This window comes from Oryx dammah, unplaced genomic scaffold, assembly GCF_014754425.2.
Source record: "Oryx dammah isolate SB20612 unplaced genomic scaffold, SCBI_Odam_1.1 HiC_scaffold_28, whole genome shotgun sequence".
Lineage (NCBI taxonomy): Eukaryota > Metazoa > Chordata > Mammalia > Artiodactyla > Bovidae > Oryx > Oryx dammah.
The window spans coordinates 104,488,447-104,508,965 of NW_024070212.1; the positions used below are offsets into that span (position 1 = coordinate 104,488,447).

Consider the following 20,519-nt stretch of genomic DNA (forward strand, 5'->3'; position numbering starts at 1 on the left):
ATTTCCTGAAGAGATTAACCAAAGTCTTTTCCTTCCAGTTTCTCCAAACATGCTCACTATTTTCCTTTGTGGCTTTCTTCCTGTTTTGTGGAAGACAGAGAGAGCAGAATGCAGTAAAGTGTCTAACTCAAGAGGCTTGAGGTCTCTGCCTGGCTTGAGGTCTCTGCCTCTTTAGTGGGAAAGGACTCTCTTCCCTTCCCATCTCATGGGTCCTCACTGGCTGACCAGATTCTATCAATTATTCAGAAGCAACTGACAGAAAAGTCTTTCCTAGGAATAATGACTTCCAGTTTTTCACATTCATTTAAGAAGCAAACCGTTTCCTCCAGAGGCCAACTGCCTTTCCAAGCATTTATCAGCACTGCTGCACAGTCCCTGGGGTCCTCCACAGACCTGACTCAACTGTCCATTCCGACCATCCCCAGTGGAATCAGCAGGGTCAAACCACAGCCCGCATTTCCATCTCACAGATTCATACTCTTCTCTTCAGCAGATCCTGTGCTGAGAGCATGATACCATTATAAAAAGAAAAGAGGTGAAAACTTAAAACGAATGCTGTTTTTTAATACTTATCTTCATCTTTGTTTTTCCTTATTAAAAATAATTTGAATCTGCAAGCCGAGTCACACTACATGCATCTGGTCTGCTGCTGGGGTGAGGGAAGATGAGTCTATCGCTGGGATACAGAACACATTAACCCAGGAACTCGGATCACGAAAATGACTCAGTCCTCAGAACGGGTCCAGAAAGAACTTCCCTTGGCTCAGCCTCTTGGGGACTGTGAACTGAGACACACAGCTTTTCCCTTCTCATTGTTTTCACTTCCCACGAGTTCAGCACGAGCTCAGCCAGGACTGTCTTCCTCCCCTCCTGCCTCAAGACCTTTGCCGGGAGGAGACAAAAACTCTTCCCCAAGCCCTTGCCTTGGTAAGGTGGATCTGGGGAACCAGGCTGCTGACGTGCAGGGTACACACAGGGCACGCAGCTTCACCACCCTCCTTCTCGCACTCATCTTCCGGTCTTGCCTTGTCAACACCAGCTCCCTGCAGATACACATGCTGGCCCCAGCCTTCACAGCCACAGTACTGGTGGTGGGAGGCTTCTCAAAAATCAGTGAAACATGTCTGCTATACCAAGCAACTCAGCAGCTACTGAACCCTGAGTGCTGCTGGGCTATATGCTAGGATACAAATAAAATACAAGGATGTCCAGGAATTTCTTAAAAGCTTTCAGCAGCATCACAATTCAGAATGTCTCTAGAAACCAAGGATTAAATGAACAGGAAACAATTACTTGTCCTCAAATCCAAACACTGTATATGCTTGCCTGTGGATTCTTTTTAATATCCTAGGCCATATTTAATGCAATTTTAACAGGTTTGTTTACTTTGTTTTCGGCTCACTGAAGATCTGAAGGAAGAGATAGCCTGCTCAAGACAGTGAAAAGTAATAGCAGTAAGAAATAATACCTGGTATCAGAGTAATAGGGGAAAAAACAGAAACTACATCCCCCCAAATACACACACACACACACACACAATCGAACTCAACCAGTACAGCTATCAGAGGCCCTTCAAAACAGAACTCAAACTGCATGGTAATTTAAGAACATTTAGTACAAAGTAGCCCCAATGTGTCTCATGTTCCTGAGGATACCACCACAGTGGAAAACAGTTACAATCTGTTTAGTAATGTTAACCTGCACTTGTAAAGAAAAATTTACAATATAATGTAATGTTTAGGAAATTAGCCAAATAAGAGTTAAAATAATTCCATATAAGCCAGAATCTTGGTTTGATAAAACTATAGCTTGGTGCCTCAAAGGATAAACTTCAGTTTTCTAAAAAAAACTCATTTAGTTGATTAGACAATTGATTCTAATTAACCTTGGAGAAGACTCTTGAGAGTCCCTTGGACTGCAAGGAGATCCAACCAGTCCATTCTGAAAGAGATCAACCCTGGGATTTCTTTGGAAGGAATGATGCTAAAGCTGAAACTCCAGTACTTTGGCCACCTCATGCGAAGAGTTGACTCAATGGAAAAGACTGTGATGCTGGGAGGGATTGGGAGGAGAAGGGGACGACAGAGGCTGAGATGGCTGGATGGCATCACGGACTCGATGGACGCGAGTCTGAGTGAACTCTGGGAGTTGGTGATGGACAAGGAGGCCTGGCGTTCTGCGATTCATGGGGTTGCAAAGAGTCGGACTCGACTGAACGACTGAACTGAACTGAACCTGGATTCAAGTAAACTGGACCCATGAAGCATGCCTATAACAGAGGCTCTGCTTTGGAGGGGCTTATGCGGAAGAGGGAAGAGAAGCCCGTGTGACACAGCAGGACAGGCCACCCAGCCACTGATCAGGTAGGGCCTTTCCCCGAGGATAACACCTGGGTTCGTGTGTTTGGACTTTCTCTACCTACCCTTTCCTTACCCAGGGCCTTGAGAATCCCAGCTGTGATAACCAGGGCTGCTCCTTACATTGCACTGTAAGGGGGTCTTCAGTCAATGTCTCGCCTTAGTGCTGAACATCCCCTAGCCTAGAGGGGTCCTTCTGAAACAGCCACCTGGATCTTGTCTACAAATTTGTGATCTTTTTCGGGACCATGTGGCTATGACCTGGTGTCATACCACCTTTTTCCATCCATATTTTTAATAGGAAGAATCCTGACAGGCAGGGACTGAGAGAGCAAGTCTGATGGCAAAGCATTTCTGTGTGAGTAGGAATGATCGCCACTGGTAATGGGAGTCAAGCGCTGTAAGTACCCTTTCCAAATCTACTCCAAGAACCAAGAAGGAAAGAGCAGGCACACAGGCCTCCATCAGGGGAGAGAGGCTCTTTCAGGTAAGTCTAGGGTGAAAGGCTCACCCCAAGCAGTGAGAGCCGACACCCAACAGACAGGCCCAACTTCCAAGCCCAAACCTGGCAAATTTGTACTTTTGAGTCAACTCCTGTCTTCTTCCCCTGGTGTTTTAATAGAGACTCACAAAAGTTCAGGACTGGGAATTCTGACTCAGGCAAAGAATCAAAATATTTTGCAATTAAGGCTGTACTTCTCAAACTCTCCTACATGAAGAGAACTGTGTTCTTGAGGAGTCTGGGGCATAATCTTAAGCACTACTTGCTACAAGTGGAAAATTTCTTTGAAGTGTTGTTTTGTGTTAATAGTTCACGAGGATTTTTCATTTTCTTTCAGAACACATCAATCATTGTTAGTAATTTTCCCTCCAAATCTGTGAAAAAAAACCCCACAGTTTAGGAAGAAGAGTCCATGTTTATCTTATGGGTTCCTATACCTCCATCTGAAAAACAGAGCCCTCAACCAACATTCACTGCTGTTACATAAGTTAGTTAACGTGAACTCTCAAGAAATCACAAGAGAAGATTCTTAGAATAAGAAATAAGGTTTGGTCTGTCTATATCCTTAATCGGCTATAAACATTAAAATAAATCAGAATAGAGGAACGTTCAACCCAGTTGCTCAAAAGTGCAAGAGACTATTTAGTCTGCAAACTGTGTGCTCTGGTGTGACGGAAGTGAGACTAATGAAACCAGAGACAGACGTGAAGATGCGCGCTCCATCGGTCTCCAAGTTACAAGAAAAGAAATACACATATCAGACAGGAACAGGTAAAAAAACAAGGGCAAGGCTTACTTTAAAATCTGCTAATTGTTGGTTGATGACATCCACCTCGGTCCCCACGACCCACTGGAGGGCCTCCCCTTCCTCTGCTGCTGTGGTCATATCACTGAGCGCTTTCAGCTTCTGGTAGAAGTCCTCCACGCGGCCCAGCGTCAGCTCCAGCTGCTCCTGCCGAGCTCGGCTCCTCTCGGTAAGTTTGCTGCACTGTTTGCTCAGGGCTTCTAACTCCCTCTTGAGACCCAGCAGGTCCAGAGTCCCCTCTTCCTCCAACATTTGTCGGCACTCTGCTTCTGAGGCCTCGATGTCCAGCTTGAGGGCTTGGATCTTGTTAAGGAACAGCCGCACATCCTCAATCTGAGACTGGAGGCTGTCAGTGTCTCGGCCGATAGCACCCATGCCATCCAGCTCATCGTCCAGGTCTGCCAGCTGAGAAAACATTTCTCGGACGCGGCAGTGAAACTGGCCAATTCCCTCCAGCTTGTTCTCCATGGCCATGCAGCCACTGTTCACTCTTTGCTTCACTTCTAGGAACTCCTGCTGGGCAACCTCAGCTTGATGGAGAAGCTGGGAAGCATCAGATCCATCAGGGGCATCCTCCACCAGGCCCCGAGTGAAGTTCCGCAGGTAGTCCACCTGGGGCTCCAGGGTCTGTAGCACTTCCTGCTGGGCTCTCAGTTTCTCCAGGTTCTTGTTGCTGCAGGCTTGAGAGCCGAGGGCATCAAAAATCTCAAGTTGGTGTTTGGCTCCTTCGACTTTCTTTTCAATATTCTTAAAACTTTCCTGGAACTCCTTGAGCCTCTGAGTCATTTCTTCAAGGGACCCCGTTTTGGCCTGTAGCTCTTCTGTGATGGAATCCATGTTCTGGTTGATAGCAGCCTTCTCATCCCGGATGTCATCCTCATCTGTCTCTGAAGAGTTGATCAGAATGTCAGCAGCACTGTTGAGGATTTCCAACAGGGAGCGGCGCTTCTCCACCTCGCTCAGCATAGCCTTTGATCTGAGGAGATGAGACTCCAGCTGCACGGGATCCAGAGTGACCTGCAAGTCGGACATCTTGGCCTTACAATCTTCTATCCATGGCACCAGGTCTTCCACATGCCACTGGTATTTCTGAGCCTTCTGCAGACAGTCCTTGAGCCTGGACTGTCTGTCTGCAGTTTTTTTACTAAGCTCTTCCCAGTGGCTCTTGAGCTCAACCAGCTGGTTTTGTAGAGTCTTCTTCTCTTCTCCAGGAGGCACAGAAAGCAGCAGAGATTCTCCTTCTGCCACAATCACCTCATAGGAACCACTGTGCTGGTTAAGGCTCTTTTGAAACTCTTCATTCTCCTGTAGCTGAGACTGTAGCTGCTCCAGCTTTGCAGAGATTGGGCGGTTTTTTGCTTGCTGGCTTTGTTTGTTATCCAACCAGGTTCTCAGTTCATCAAACATTTGCTGGAACTGCTGGGTGCTGGCAAGAGCTGCCTGGAGTCTGTTCATGCGATCAGCTGAAATGAGAAAATCAAATTTAAATCATCAAGTCTGAACATGGCATTCAAAATGTTTCCTGGGAGTATATGGTCTAATTGTAGGAAAAGGAAACTGATGCTAACCAAAGGTCTACCTAAAAGAAGCAGAGCTAGGTTCTTTCATATACTGTATCCTATTCAATCCTCACATCAAGTCTGTAAGGTGATCTGACTAAAACAAGTAAACTTTTAACTTCTGAGCTGGTTAAAAAGCCACAAATGTCTCCAGATAAAGAGACAACAAATTAATAACAAAATTTTTCTTGAACAAGGCCACCATAAGAAGTCTAGAACATGTTCTAATTTTGTATATATGCTATTTATGCATGTACACATAGAATATTAATGAGTATTAATGAAAGTATGTGTGTAACTGTACCTATAAGTACATCAAAGAGCATGAATCTCTACCTGCTGGCTGGATTTATACCAGCACTCTTATCTTTAGGGTCATGGTATGTAAAGCCATGTAAAGTCATTGCTTGTGACCAATCAATGTGTGATGACCTTGGCAGTCTTAGCTGGACAAAGGCATAGGGTCACACCGTTCTGAGTCCAAAAGCTACTTAAAGGTCACCTTAGATTCTTGGGACCACGAATCCACTCCTTCTTTTAGCTTGCCAACAATGATGGCAGCAGTGTGTTCGTCACCTCAACTCACCTGCAAGGTCTTCTAAACCTTGGAGGGGCAGGGCAACAGTCTCCAAACGCTTCTTCAGCTCATCCTTGAGGTACTGCTCACCAATGAGCGCTGACAGCTCATCGCAGAGTGTCTGCGCCTCCTTAATCTCCTGGTCTAATTGCTCCACATCAGATCGAATCTCACTGGTCTCCTCCAGCTGCTGCTTCACAGCCTCGGGTTGGGTGCTGATGGCCGACTGGCCACTCAGCCGCTGCCCAACTGCCTTTACTTTCTCTGATAGGTCCTGCAGCAGCTCCTGGTACTGGGTGCTTTTGACAACAGCTTGGTCAATATGGTTGGAACGGGAATTGAGTTTGTCAGTCAGTTCAATCCACTTCTCATTGATGCTCTGGAGCTCCTTCTGCACTTGGCTGGTGGAAGCAGAGGCATCTCCAGGGCCTGTTAGGATGCCCTGAGCTGCCTCGTTCAGCTGCTCATGCTGCTGCCTGCGTGCTTCGAATTCCTTCAGCATAAACTGTGACAGAAACGACACCACAATGTTTAGATAGAAAACAGATCTAAAAACAGTGTCAAACACAAACTGATTTTAGATTGTGCCAAGTAGTGCCAACTCCTTTTGAAGATAAAGCAGAAAACTCCAAAGACCAGGCTACTGGGAAAATGTAGTATCACTTTTAACAGCTGTTTAATTAAAAAAAAAACAAAAACAACTTATTTTGAAAGGATCACTGATTGTGTCTATTTTATTTCTCTTCCTTATTTGTCCTATAGTGTTTCAACATCAGTTACTAAGGTCCGCCTTGGTTGGGAAAACAAAGTTTGTTGACTGGATTGGCACTCGTCAGCTCTGCCAGGCAAAACCCAGGCCTCTAAATGAGGAGCTTGAAATCCTGGGTCCCAAAGTGAACTATGTTACTGGCAGAGCTTGCCGTTTCAACTCTAAATGCCCTGTTTTGCTTATTTCCTTTCTCAAATTTCCAACAGCACATATAAAGCTATACATTATAATGAAGCACAATTAGATAAAAAGCTTCTTTAAAGCAAGTACTATTCCTTTTTACTCTTTTTTATCCACTGCTTCACTCATCAAAGAAGGTAAGATCACAGGTTCTGGAGTTAGACCTCTGGGTTCAAATCCTAACTCCATCACTCACTAAGCTATATAAACTTAGGCAGGTTTTTGAAAAGTCCCCAGCCTCCTTATCTGTAATATGAGGATACTAAAGTACTTACTTGGCTGTTGTTGGGATTAAATAAGAAAACTTATGGAAAGTACTCAGCACTTATACTGTATAAAAATAAATATGCCAGGGCCTCAAGGACTAATAGATGTGTAAATAATGAACTATAATAGAATGTAACAGAAATTAAAATACTAAACTGCTGACATGAACATGGAATTGTGAAAGCAAGAAGTAAAGGTGGTTAACTCCTCAGGGCGTGACAAGCACAGAAGAGGGAAGTCAGGAAGGGCTTCCGGGTGACACTGAACAGCACACAAGTCCTCCCAGGAAACAGAGAGTGAGGCTGGTCAGAGGAGGGCCAGGGGGCGCAGAGGCGCGGAGATCCTGGGATCCGGGAGTGTACCGTGCTCAGGGAGGAGCTCATTCCGGGGTGGGAAGAAGCCCGGGTACATGGGGAAAGAGCTGGCAAGACAAACTGGCACTAGACTGTGGAAATCCTTACGCATCATAGTGAGCAGGTATTTGAACTTTGTTCAAGAAGCAGCCAAGAGCCACAGAGACATTTTAATATATTCAGATATATGGTTTAAGAGGATAACTTGATAATCGTGTGGAGGATAGACCAAGAAGCCCTTTAAAGGGCTGCTGTAACGGGAAGAGGCCTGAGATGTAGCCTACTAGCATGCAGAGTGGAGGAGAGAGGCTTAGAACAGCAGTTCTCAAATTGGGGTCTGGGGGCCCCTGGGAGTCCCTAAGCCCTTGCATGGCATCAGTAAGGTAAAAACTACTTTTATAAATACTAAGATGTTGTCTACCTTTTACGATTCTTATTTTCTCACAACATCGGCTATCACAACAGACTGAATGCAGAGGCAGATATGAAAATCTATGAGACTATTCTATTAAGTGATACATTAAAAAGTTATTTATTTATTTATTTTTGGCCACAGTTTGCAGGATCTTAGTTCCCTGACTAGAGTCTGAATCTGGGCCCTAGGCAATGAGAGCACCTCGTCCTAACCTCTGGACCACTGAAGAATTCCCAAGTCAGACAACATTAAAGAGATGTGCAGAGATATAAAATAATGCCATTCTCATTCAATTTTTTTATATTTTGGAAAATATTCTTTTTTCATAAAAATGTTTATCTATGTTAGTGTTATGGTTGTATCACTATAATTTTAAAAAGTAATTTATAAATGCACATTAAAAAAATTCCTCAGTGTTTTCATACAGGTAAAATGAATAGATATCAGTAGATGAACACAAGCTTTTCGGGATCCTCAATAATTTTTAAGAGGGTAAAAGGATTTTGAGAGCAAAAGGTTTACTTTTGGAATGGAAACCAAAGGATTAGAAAACCACTGGATTAGAAAATTTGTAAGTAGACTAAATAGAACTTGGCAATTAATTGGAAGCAGGGGCTAAGAGAAAGGGTTCTTTCAAAAATTAGTTTTAGGGGACTTAGTGGGTGGTGAGAAGATACAGAACAAGTTTAGGGAAGGATACAGAACAAGGAAATGTTCTAGGCAGGATTTCATCAGAAATGACATAAGGGACCAACCTACATCTCACAGATCCTCAGGATCTCAGGTCCTGAGGTCTGATCAACAGAAAATCTTTAAGTAAAGCCAGCAGATATAAAACCTTGCATGAAGTAATGTGAATCACTACCACTGGGGATTGAAAGTAAAATGATTCTAACATTTAGTCAGAAGTTCCCATTCTACCATCTGCTCATCTTACTGCCTCAGTCAACAATATCAAAAATAGTTATTGAACGTTTGCTATTTGATAGGCACCATGATAAAGACCATACAAGCATCTCATTTAAAGTGAGGAAGTGGAAACTCCGAGAGGTTAAATGACTTGTCCAGGGTCATGTGAATCTATCTGTTGAGAGCAGCATTCAAACCCTGGTTCGTGTGCCTCGGAGTTCTTGGCTCGAAAGCTGTCAGGAACTGCTCACCTGGACCTGCTGCTTTTGTGCGTTCAGCATGTTGGGGTCGATAGACAGGGGGCCCAGCACCCCCATCATTAGCTCTTTCTCCATCAGCCAGGGCCGGAGCTGGGATTCTGCAGCCTGGAAGCAGGCCAGATGACTTGCAGATTCCTCCAGCTGCCTTTGCCGAGCCATTGTCACCTCGGTGGCCCTTTCCCATCGGGAATCTGTAGAGAGGAAATGAGAGAATGGATTCCTTTATCCTCATCAGCCACTAGCCTGGTCCCTAATATTGTACAGGAAATGACCCCTGGAGCATTATTTAATTTTTTTAAGTTAAAAATAACCTGCATTTAATTTTAACTAAAGTCACAAACAGTTTTGATTCCTGACTATGGTGGTGATTATATGAAACTACCATGGGATAAAACTTCAGAGAAGTACATATGTACACAATACATGTAAAATACCTTATGCAACATATATATTATTTTATAACCTGTTTTTAAACTTACTAATTAAGAACAGGACATTTTTCATGCCAATAAATTTTTCATACCAGTACACATTCACCTACATCATTTATAGTTCCATAGTAGGAGTATAGCATGTGTGCGTGGGTATTAGTAGCTCAGTTGTGTCCAGCTCTTTGTGACCCCCATGGACTGTAGCCCATCAGGCTCCTCTGTCCATAGGATTTTCCAGGCAAGAATACTGGAGTGGGTTGCCATTTTCTTCTCCACGAGTACAGCATAATTTATCTAACTCCTTCATTGAATGTTTAGGTTATTTCCTGTTTTTAATTTTTATCATCAACGCTCTCTTTGTCACAGAAAGACTGTCAGTTTGACTTGCCCAAAGAAGCCAAACTTCTGACACCTTGAGTGGAATCTCTGAATTTTTTCCATGATCAGGTTCATTCTCTAACCCTACCTGCCCTTCTTGCTGGCTTATGACAATTAACAAAAAATAATTCTTGTTTACTGCATGTGCTGAAAGCCTATATTTGTTTGAGGACAAGCAATTTAGTGAATTTGTAACACCCCTGTGATAACATACTGAGCTCCTCTTGCATTTTCTTCCAGTTTTCTGCTTCTTGTGAGTTGGGATATGTTATCAGTAATCCAGCCAGGGCTTCCTTTACATTTTGTACTTTTGGAGAATTCTGTTCCAATTCAGCCAGAAAGGCCTAGGAGAAAGAACATCACACACACCATGAGATTTCTGGACAGGAAACAAAGCTTGGAGTGTAGAGGAAATAATGGGAAGATGGGGCAGCAATTACAGGCTCAACTTCTGATTCTCTCCATGACTTGTTTCATGACTTTAACATAACTAACCTTTCTGCTTGAATTTGTACTTAAAAGGAAAAGCTAGATGGCACGATCCGAATTCCTTTTATGTAACATACATTAGTAACTATAGGAAAATAACTAATCCCTATAAACTAAGTGTCAGGAATTGATCCTGATCATGATGATGATAACGGTGATGCTTATGCAGTTGTAAACGTTGATATGCTAGGCTCAAATGGAATATTCAAATTTGGGGAGAAAATTGTTTACTGAATTTTTTACATGGTCTTATTTCTTCCACCATTTTCTCTAGTCCTACATGTCGATCTTAAGAATGAACTGCAATCATGGCAGTTTAGATCCCTCTAAATTGTACTTTGATGGGATGTTCTGGCTACACCATTACATAGAAAATGAGATCTCATTCTCTGAACTGATGCTTCTGAGGAGGGCTATTGTCCTTATTCTTCTTCTGCAAACGGATCTGGTTTTGTTTCTCAATCTGATTTGTAACAACTTCTAATTTCATAGGCAAGAAAGTTCTCTGGGAGAATTTAGGCATACTAAGCATTTGAAAATCAAACACTCTGCTCATCATGACTGGGTGGTTGGCCATGTCTCCTTCTCAGGCCCCTGGGCTCAGGCAGGAACACTAGTACAACAGCCCTTTCCTCTTAGTATTGAGATGCAGCTATTGTGAACACAGTACCTTGTTAGACTCAGCCTGGGCTCTCACTGTCTCTGTCTTGGTTGGAGATGAAGAGGTGTCCATGCCTTTCAGGACTTCCTCTTTTGATTCCAGCCACTGCAGCACCGAACTTGCCTCCTTCTGAACTTCTTGCATTCTGCTCAGGATAGCCTGAAGGCTTTCCTGCCGTTCCCGAAGCACGCCCCCAAGTTTCTCATATTTCAAGTTTACATCTGACATGTCACACTGGATTTCCGTCAGATCTAGCATCACAGAAACAGAAATCAGACTGGGAAAAGCTCTCAAGTATCCCCACTGGTTCCTCACTAAATTATTCATTGGGATTAAGTATCTCTCCCACTCTTTCTAGTGAACTAGAGATTATCTTCCTGCTAAATCACATAAAAGTTCCTGTTTACAAACAAAAAGCAAAAGAGCTCTCATTCTGATTTTGCCATGACATACTCACATGTATAAATAAAATATTAAAATACTAAGTAAACACAGGAGCAGCGAAAGTAAAGAGAGTGAAGGATTTGAGGCATTCTTCTACTTCTTTTAACTACAAAGAAAACTTGGTGGGGAGTCTCAGGGCTAGATTAGACCACCTCTAGTGTAACTCATTTATAATTCAAAGATTTGCATACATTTTCTTCCAAGTCTTTCCCTACTGGTCTTATCTAGTGGTCCAGTTTATTTGCTTGTACCTTTATTTCACTGCCTGCCAATCGGTTTTAGCCTTTAGAGGCATCACGGTTACTTCTCCCCAGATTCTTACTCTTACAACCCATCCTAGCAGCAGTCTTTCCACACATATGGAAACATACACAGATGCAAACACGAACACTATCCTAACACACCCAACAAAGAGGCACTGTTGAAATGGCATTCTCACCTTTGCAGGTGTGGTATCCGTTTACACTGCCTACAGAGCTTCCTACAGAGGGCAGTATGGAACCTGAGCAGAAGGACAGAGAGACAAACAGGGCAAGACAAAACGTGTTAGGAATACATACAGGCACCGAGTTTATTCTTTGGCACTCACTGTAAGCTCAGGTATCAGGAAGTTAACACAGCACAAGACAACATACTCGTGGAAAGAGACAAATCATTTTAGCTGCCAGGCAACACTGTCACTAGGGGTGATTCAGCTCCTTAGCAGTAATGATTACTAATCCTTTCTCGAGGAAATCCAAATTCCCTTCTTAAACCTCCAATTTGAACTTTTTGGACTCTGCCCTAATTTTGTGAAGCAAGTATTTAGCAGAGTGACTAAGTCTCGAGACAAATATCTGACATACTTTGGAATGAGGATTTAAAATATAGCCCAAAAGGTTCAACTTTAACATCAATGTTGTTCACCATAATAAAAATAAACAATAAGTACAATTAAGGACATAAAAAGCAGCATTCTTTTAGTAAAGACATAATAGTGAGCCCTTCTTATATTGTTTCAAAAGTTTCCCTGTCTTTTTTTTTTTCCCCATGACTTTCTGCTCCCCTTACCCCACCAGAAAACAGAAATTCTAAGTGCCAATAAATCTGGCTCATAAACATTCCCATAAATTCTGTTTAGGGTCGTTGGTTCTGTTTCTAATTACCACAATGTGACCTATAGTCTCTCCAAGTTGATTCCTTACGTTTCAGGAGTATCCCAAGTAAGTAAAAACCAGATCACGCAATTACAAAGATTATAAAGAAATGTGAAGAACAGTCATGACATAATGTAACATTCCAAGAGCTGACTAAGACTCTCACATGCACTAATTTCACTGTGGAAAAAGTTATATGTGAGGTTATATTAGAAAACAGTGATTGCAAAATTTTTTAATGTTAAAATTATTATATTTTCAATTAAAAAATTGATCAAACACAAAGGTCATATTCCACTTCAGTGCGGTGATGGCTAAAAAGAAACTGGCCTAGTAATTTGAAGAAGACAGTCTAGACAAGACTGTCACTAACTCAGTACATGAGCCTTAATCTGTGGACAGACTTCAGTATCTTCTCTGGGATATGAAGATAATCTTGTCAGCTTTCATGGGGTTACAGGTGAGAGGTAGTGAGGCAGTGTATACGAAAACACTTTATGAAGCCAAAAGAGCTCACAAACGTAAGGAACTAGAACATTCACGTGTTTTCAAAGATGGAAGAGAACTTTAAAAGCACTCAGGGTAGTGATCTTCACACTGGTTTTCAAAATAACTGAAAAGGTGCTTTAGGGACTCTGTAAATGTTTGGTTTAACTTTAAGATTCAGCATATATTTCTAAGTACTTAGAAATGTCAGTAAAACATGCACGTTCTATCACGGTGAACACCACATTAACCCAGTAGATACAGTCAATTATGCTGCTTTTCTGGGAGAATAAAGGAGCTCCTGCACCTCTGTGCATACATTTAACTGCTTTCTGAGGGTCACTGATGGGAAAAATTGTAGTTCTTCTCTAACTCTTTAAAATATTCAATCTGACACATGTCCACTCATATGCAAAGAAAAACATCTACAGCACATGTGTATTACATAAAATGACAAAAAGGCTCAAAGCAGGCTCTCCTCAGGTAGAATTGTGTAATAACAGAACTCTTAACACTTCATATGGTAAAGTGAACTTTTAAAAACTTTTGCCATCATTTGCAGCTACTTATCTGTGTGAAGCATATTTTTTTGATACAGTGCAACCAAGTAAAAAAATGGAGAAATAAACAATGAAGCAGTCATTCAAATATTCTTTTCTTTCCTTCACGTTTCTATATTTACTAAGATAACCTTAATATTCATTGATGAATTGATGGATCTTATAATATATAAATGCTATAAATTCACTTATAAGGGAAATTTATGCCACCAAAATATTTTTATTTGTTTTTATAGAGTATAGTTCTATAGGAGATTTAATTTTTAAATAGATGCTAGTAAAAGAATTTGACAATCAATGATCCATTTCAGGAGTCAGAAAGTGTTAGTTCACCAGCAAATCTGTCCCTCCACCTGTTTCTGTATACAAAGGTTTTACTGGAACACAGCCACACCCATTCATTTATATATTGTTTATGCCTGCTTTCGTGCTACAATGGCAAAGACATGTAGTGTGACAGAGACCATATGACCCACAAGCCTAAAATATTTACAGCCCTTTATAGAAAAAGTTTGCTGGGTGATGTCACAAAAGTCACTGAACTTAGAAGTTTAAGTGTTAGAAAATAAAAGTCACCAATTCCCTGAAATGCTGTCACTTCTAGGTTATTCCAAGACATCTTTAAAACTTTAGGATACGAAAGGAAACTAGCCATTCTCAGGGGGAAAAAAGAAAGCAAACTTCGCTCTTACTATTTAAGGGACCATGGGAGTGCATTAACACAGTCTGGTAATAAAATCTAGGAGATCCCAGTTAACAACCAGCAAGTGACTGTGAGCTCAGGATGCATTTGTCTGAAAGACTTAATTTGTAGGCAGAGACTATTCGTACACCTGGGCACACTCTTTGTATGTACTTCCAATAAGTATACCAGTTTCTGGTGTATCGATGCTGACTCCTAAAAACCTAGCCTCTCCCAAGATATGCTTATACCGCTGACCCCAATTTAAAGTTAATGAATAGCCACGCTGTTCACATATTTAGAAGAGGGAAATTCCTCAAGATGGAAAATCCTATTTTAATCCTTCTATGTTCATTTGTCAGTTCTGTGTGGGCCACCTAGTCCCTTTACTTTCTCCCATCATGGGAAGAGATTCTGTAAAATGGAGCAATGTTACAAAGCAAAAGGGAAAACAGATCAGGTTGAGGGGGAAGACTGCCTCCTTTGTGAGGCCTCCTTTGTTCTCATATCCAACCTTGATTCTAACAAGGGGTCATCATCAAAGGCCAAAGGAAAGAATGATGTTTATTCAATACTTTTTCAAGAGCCTGCACTCACCGGTCTTGGCTTGAGAATCAGGTGCTGTGATCTCCATGATGAGATTTTCTAAAGAAGTACCTTTACAATTGATTTCCTCTACCAAAGTCCCCTTACTTGTCCAGTCATCTAGGAGACCCTGTTTAAAGAACAAAATAGCAGAATGTAGTATTCGGAGGCTTTCTCCTCATAATTATGGATACCTGTTCTACACAAACTCCCCAAAGTTTTGATAAGCATTAAGTAACCATTTTCATTTATTCAGTCATTTCAAGAACTTGGTTTAGCCAGCTGGAAGACTCAAGACCTTCTCATTCATTCATTCATTCATTTATCAAGCAAAAAAAAATTTTTTTTGAGCATTTATTATACACCAGGCATCATGCCAAACGCTGGGGATACCAAATAGGATTATGACACAGTTCCTAAACCAACAGCTCAGATTATCAATTATAATGTGATAAATGATATTACAGAAATATGGAGAGCCACTAGACTCTGCTGCTGCTGCTACTGCTGCTAAGTTGCTTCAGTTGTGTCCAACTCTGTGCGACCCCATAGACAGAAACCAGCCAGGCTCCCCCGTCCCTGGGATTCTCCAGGCAAGAACACTGGAGTGGGTTGCCATTTCCTTCTCCAATGCATGAAAGTGAAAAGTGAAAGTGAAGTCGCTCAGTCGTGTCCGACTTCTAGCAACCTCATGGACTGCAGCCTACCAGGCTCCTTCATCCATGGGATTTTCCAGGCAAGAGTACTGGAGTGGGGTGCCATTGCCTTTCCAACTAGACTCTAAGGACACAAAAGGAGACACATCTAACTGCCTGAAAGGAGGAAAGCTTGGCATTAAGATAAAGAGTTTGCCAGGTGGACAAAGGGAATACCATGCATGTAAAGAACATAAAGGAAATGGTGTTGGAAGGTAAGATGAGGCCCTAGTTACTGAGATGTAGAGAAATACACAGAGTCATAGACTACACTTTGCATTTTCAGGGGAACTTTATATTGGGTTTGAAGTCAGAGCTCTAACCATCACGAAACAATGACATCTGCTCTATGACAAAAGTGTCTGGTAATGTTGTCTCTAAGCTGTGAACTGCCTGCTATAGAAGTAGAATTTTACTCCTTTCCCAGAAAGGACACGATCCTAGGCTTCAACCCCTTCTTCTGCACTGAATTCCTACTTAGTTTGCTTTTGACTTAAAGCTGCAGAGCAGCAGCAAAGACACAGAGCCATGAACATCTGGCAAGCTCATGCGCTGAACTTCAAACTTAACCTTGTCAGTTCAGACTTTGTCAGTTCTTTTATTAGTCACTCTTGATTCCAAAGAGCCACAGTTCTCAAACTGCACTGACTCATAGGATATTTTAAATTTTTGAGGGAAAAACAGTGACATCTGTTGGACACCATGTGAACAACTACTGTTAAGCTGTTTGGTTCTGACCACTTAGCAAGTGAGGTTTTTTAGGTTTTGTTTTTTTCTGGCCTTGAGGTGCCATGAAAAATGTCTTGAAACATAAAGGGCACCATGAACCAAGAAATCAGGGAACCTCTGTCCTAAGGAACTCTCCACAGCAAATGCTCCTGGCACCTTCTCTGTGAAAACAATCAAATTCTTCCCTTTCATCTATTCAGGATAAATCCTGTTTTACTAAGAAAATAAGGACAAATGCATGAGAGTTAGGTGGAGGCTGGTTTCAATACAAATAAGAAACATGTTAGAGGTGCAAATAAAGCGGGATGAAAATGAATCAAGATAGCAGAGAAGAGATTTTGCAACAGATGGGAGAAAGGTGGGTATTACCCTTGTCGGTATCTTCCCACCACTGACTCTAACTTTCCTTTAATCAGTTATGGAGAAATTCTCTAAATTTTGTGATCACATGTCTGGTCACTTGCTCCCATTTAACTGTCTAATTCTCAAACACACGATGAGAGTGTAAGCTTCTCAAGACTGGACTCTGATGACCATCTTTCCTATGACTTACCACAGCATGACAGGCATCCCCCTAAAGAGCTGAAACTTTATAGATATCATTCCCAGATTTTTTTTTTTTAATAGATGTTTTGGTGCTCAGTGCTTGGACGGGGTAGGCGGAGCTCACATGAAGAGCATGGAGGCACTGCTGTTCTGATACAGATGGACAACTTGGGTTTCTCACACCACTCCCCACCACAGATTGAAATGAGTACATACTAGCTTCCAAACTGCTGTCTAGCCTGACTCCTGGAGATCCTTTTGTTCACCTACCTTCAGGTGTTCAATCTGCTTTTCCAGCTCTTTAGTACTCATGAAAGTCTCTGCAGGTGGAATATTCCCTTCAGTTTCCTTCAGCCATTTCTGGAAAGTCCTAACAAGCTTCCGGAATTCATCTAATTGCTCCTGGCAAGATGACGCATCTTCCTCTCTGTCAAAGGAGACATTTTGTTACTTGCCAGACAAAGCTTTGTAAAGAAGTCAACTTGAACTAAAACTAGGTTCGTTCTAGGACTCTAGGCATCAGTTTCCTAACAGGGCCTTCCCATCTCATAATCTTTTCCATGGCAGCTCTGGCTAAACAACCACATATAATGTAGGAGAGCATCAAACTGAGGAATCTGTTGCCCTTGTTTGGACATTTCTGGGGAAAGGAGTCTTCAATCTTACTCGAGGCTAAAGTGAAAGTGAGAAAAACTAAAGGGAGCCTGCTATTTAGGTACTGTGATACAATGGAAAGAATGCAGGCTTTGGATCTCAAGTTCAGCTCTGCTACTTTTTAGGTCTTTGACTCCTTTAAGGCCCAATTCACATGCTAATTCCTTTAGCAAGGAAGATGCCAAAACTGAGGCTCAGAGAAGTTAGGCTAAGCACACCCATGAGTCAAATAAATCAAGGAGAAAGAATTCAATTTTGAAATTAAGTTTTGGAAATGGTCGCATCTGTTAGACTTCAGACCAGAGATCCTGGTTCTTCATATAGCTAAAGGCCCTCCGCAGAGGGAAAGAAAGACAAAACCTGCTTGGCCTGTGTCCTATCCCCTTCGCCTGCACTAAATAACCTCCTGCTCACAGTGGTGATTTGAGCAACTGCTTTCCTCTAGTCACTAAGGCAGTCCTCTGCCAAATCGAGATATTTATAGCTAAACCAAGAGAAGTCTTATCAAACTTTTAAACCCACATGAGGCTTTCTGAGGAGGGAATTATAGCTTTTCAACAGTGAGCCAATAACCTGAAATCAGCCACCTTTGTCATACATTCCCATGTTTGCCTTCAAAGAAGAATCCAGAAACTCCTCCATCATAAGCAACTGAAATGTGGTCAAAACCAGCAATGTGAGTGCCAAATAACCTCTAATTACGTCTGTGAATTCTCTTCCATTTTTTTCTCATTATTTCTAATCCTACCACAATCCTTGCTGTCTCAGATTTGTTCTGTTTGGTCCATGTGACTTGGGCTTTCCCTTGTACAGAGGGGGAAGTGAGCCCCATTACTGAGAAGGAACTCACTATTAAAGACCACTAACTATTACATAGACTGGGTAGCTTTGTCTCAAAGAGGCATTTTCCAATCCCTTACAGCTCAGTATCAGATTTCGATGCTATCTTTTCTGGTGAAGGAGAAGTCATTTCATTCAACAGCAAGAACAAATCAGCTCCACGACACTGACACACATATGAAAACTCACCTTTCTTTAATTGTCTTCTGTAGCTCTGTGAAGTCCTTTTTGAGGTTCTGCACCCTGTCTTGGTGCTGGGACAGGTCCAGAGCAAGGCCACAGGAGCTCAGGTCAGTGACTAGGTGCTCAAGAGTATCCAGATTCTCCTGTTGGTCTTCCATTTCCAAATTGAGCTCCTGTCAAGCAAACAAGGAAATGTATTCAGTCCTCTGATCTTTATAAATACTTAAGACTCTAAAAGAATGAAAGGTATCTAGATTAAAGCTGGGACACGTTCTCTCTAATCTGTAGAAAAAGAGGGAACAAGGACTTCCCTGGTGGTCCAGTGGTTGGGAATCACTTGCCAATGCAGGAAGCATGGGTTTGATCCCTGATTTGGGAAGATTCCACATGCCCAAGGGCAACTAAGCCCATGTGCCACAACTGCTGAGCCTGTGCTCTAGAGCCCAGGAGCTGCAACTACTGAGCCCACACACCCTCGGGCCCAGGCTCTCAACAAGAGAAGACACCACAGTGAGAAACCCATGCACTGTAGCTAGAGAGTAGCCCTCACTTGCTGCAACTAGAGAAAGCCCACATGCAGCAGTGAAGCCCTAGGACAGTCAAAAATAAATACACTGAAAAAAAGAAAAAGAAGGAACAAAAATTGAGCATGTTCACTGTGTTGATTGTTAGATCAAAACATAAAATATGTAGGATTTCTCCAATCCACTTGAGAGTGGCTGGAAATTAGAAAGGAGCCTCGTCTCCTTTAAACAAATCTTTGAAGAATCCAGAAGCAGCATGACAGAATAAAAAGAATATAAGTTTCTGGTGTAGAAAAGATGTGAAATTCAATCATGGCTTTGTCACTTACTAGTCTATGATCTTAAGCTATTAAACTTCTCTAAGCTTTCATAGTCTGTCTATTCTTTAAAACAGGTAAATAAACTCTTTACTGTTATTTGACACTGTATTGAAGATATTGGCCAATGCAATAGGGCAAGAAAAAACATTTTGTGGCATAATAATTTGAAAAGAAGAGATAAAACTATATTTACAGATTACATGAAAGTATATTTGTAAAATCTCAGAGAATCAACAATATAACCAGATTGAAAAGTGAAGTAATCCAAGAAGGGAGAAGAATATAAACTCAACATATTAAAATCAAGAATAACACAATAGCAGCATAAAAGGTACAATTTTAGGAATCAACTAATAAGAAATGTATAGAACCTTTCCAAATAAAACTTTAAAACATGTCTGAACGACATGGAGGCAGGCCTGTAAACATGGAAGAATGTCCATAGAGGTGTGTGTGTGTGTGTGTGTGTATGTGTGTCTATGTGTGTGAATGTGTGCACATACATGCTGTGAATAAGTGAAGTGACCCAAATAAAATGTGACCAACATTTTTTTCTAAGACTGATAAAGTTGATTCAAGTGTTCACATGGAAAAATAAATGTACAATTATAGCTATGAAAAATTCTAAAAAAGAAAAAAATGGGGGAGATTAGCTTTCCCAGATAGTAAAACATACCATAAATCCTCTAGAATGTTAACAGAAAGACCAGTGAAATAGATAGAAAATCAAGAAACAGACTTGAATACATATGACATTTTGTATATGATAAAGACAGATTTTCAAATCACTGGGGTAAATACAGATTTTTCAAATAAATGACATTGTGGACAACTAGATAGAACTTTGGGAAAACATAAACTTGAATTCATACTTCATATATACTTCAGAATAAACTTGAATTGTTAAAGTATTAGAATTTTAAAAAGAGAGGAGAAAAAAAGAAACTGTGTAGGTAGAGTTCATCATAACCTGAATATGGCAAAAGGCTTTCAAACTATGGCTAAAAATACATCTTCAATGAAAGAGTGATACCTCTAGCCTCAAACCATACTCCAGAGTTACTACAACTATACTACAAAGCCATCAAAACAGTATGGTCCTGGCGCACACACACAAAGACATATACATCAACGGACACTATAGGAAGCCCAGAATATAAATGGATAAAGAAGATGTGATACACACACACACACACACACACACACACACACACACACAGAGG

General features: G+C 41.4%; 1 protein-coding gene across 10 annotated transcripts in view; it reads right to left on the reverse strand.

Annotated features, from left to right (window-relative positions):
• Positions 1 to 20,519, reverse strand: part of MACF1 (microtubule actin crosslinking factor 1) — a 336,445-nt gene that overhangs the window by 80,486 nt on the left and 235,440 nt on the right. For all 10 annotated transcript variants that reach the window (XM_040231602.1, XM_040231599.1, XM_040231601.1 and 7 more), the window contains 9 exons: positions 18,459 to 18,625; positions 17,046 to 17,202; positions 14,818 to 14,935; positions 11,796 to 11,858; positions 10,922 to 11,163; positions 9,977 to 10,106; positions 8,945 to 9,144; positions 5,810 to 6,305; positions 3,656 to 5,127 (listed from right to left, as the gene is read on the reverse strand). In XM_040231602.1, the coding sequence (XP_040087536.1) occupies positions 3,656 to 5,127; positions 5,810 to 6,305; positions 8,945 to 9,144; positions 9,977 to 10,106; positions 10,922 to 11,163; positions 11,796 to 11,858; positions 14,818 to 14,935; positions 17,046 to 17,202; positions 18,459 to 18,625 (3,045 nt within the window). The remainder of the gene's footprint in view (positions 1 to 3,655; positions 5,128 to 5,809; positions 6,306 to 8,944; positions 9,145 to 9,976; positions 10,107 to 10,921; positions 11,164 to 11,795; positions 11,859 to 14,817; positions 14,936 to 17,045; positions 17,203 to 18,458; positions 18,626 to 20,519) is intronic.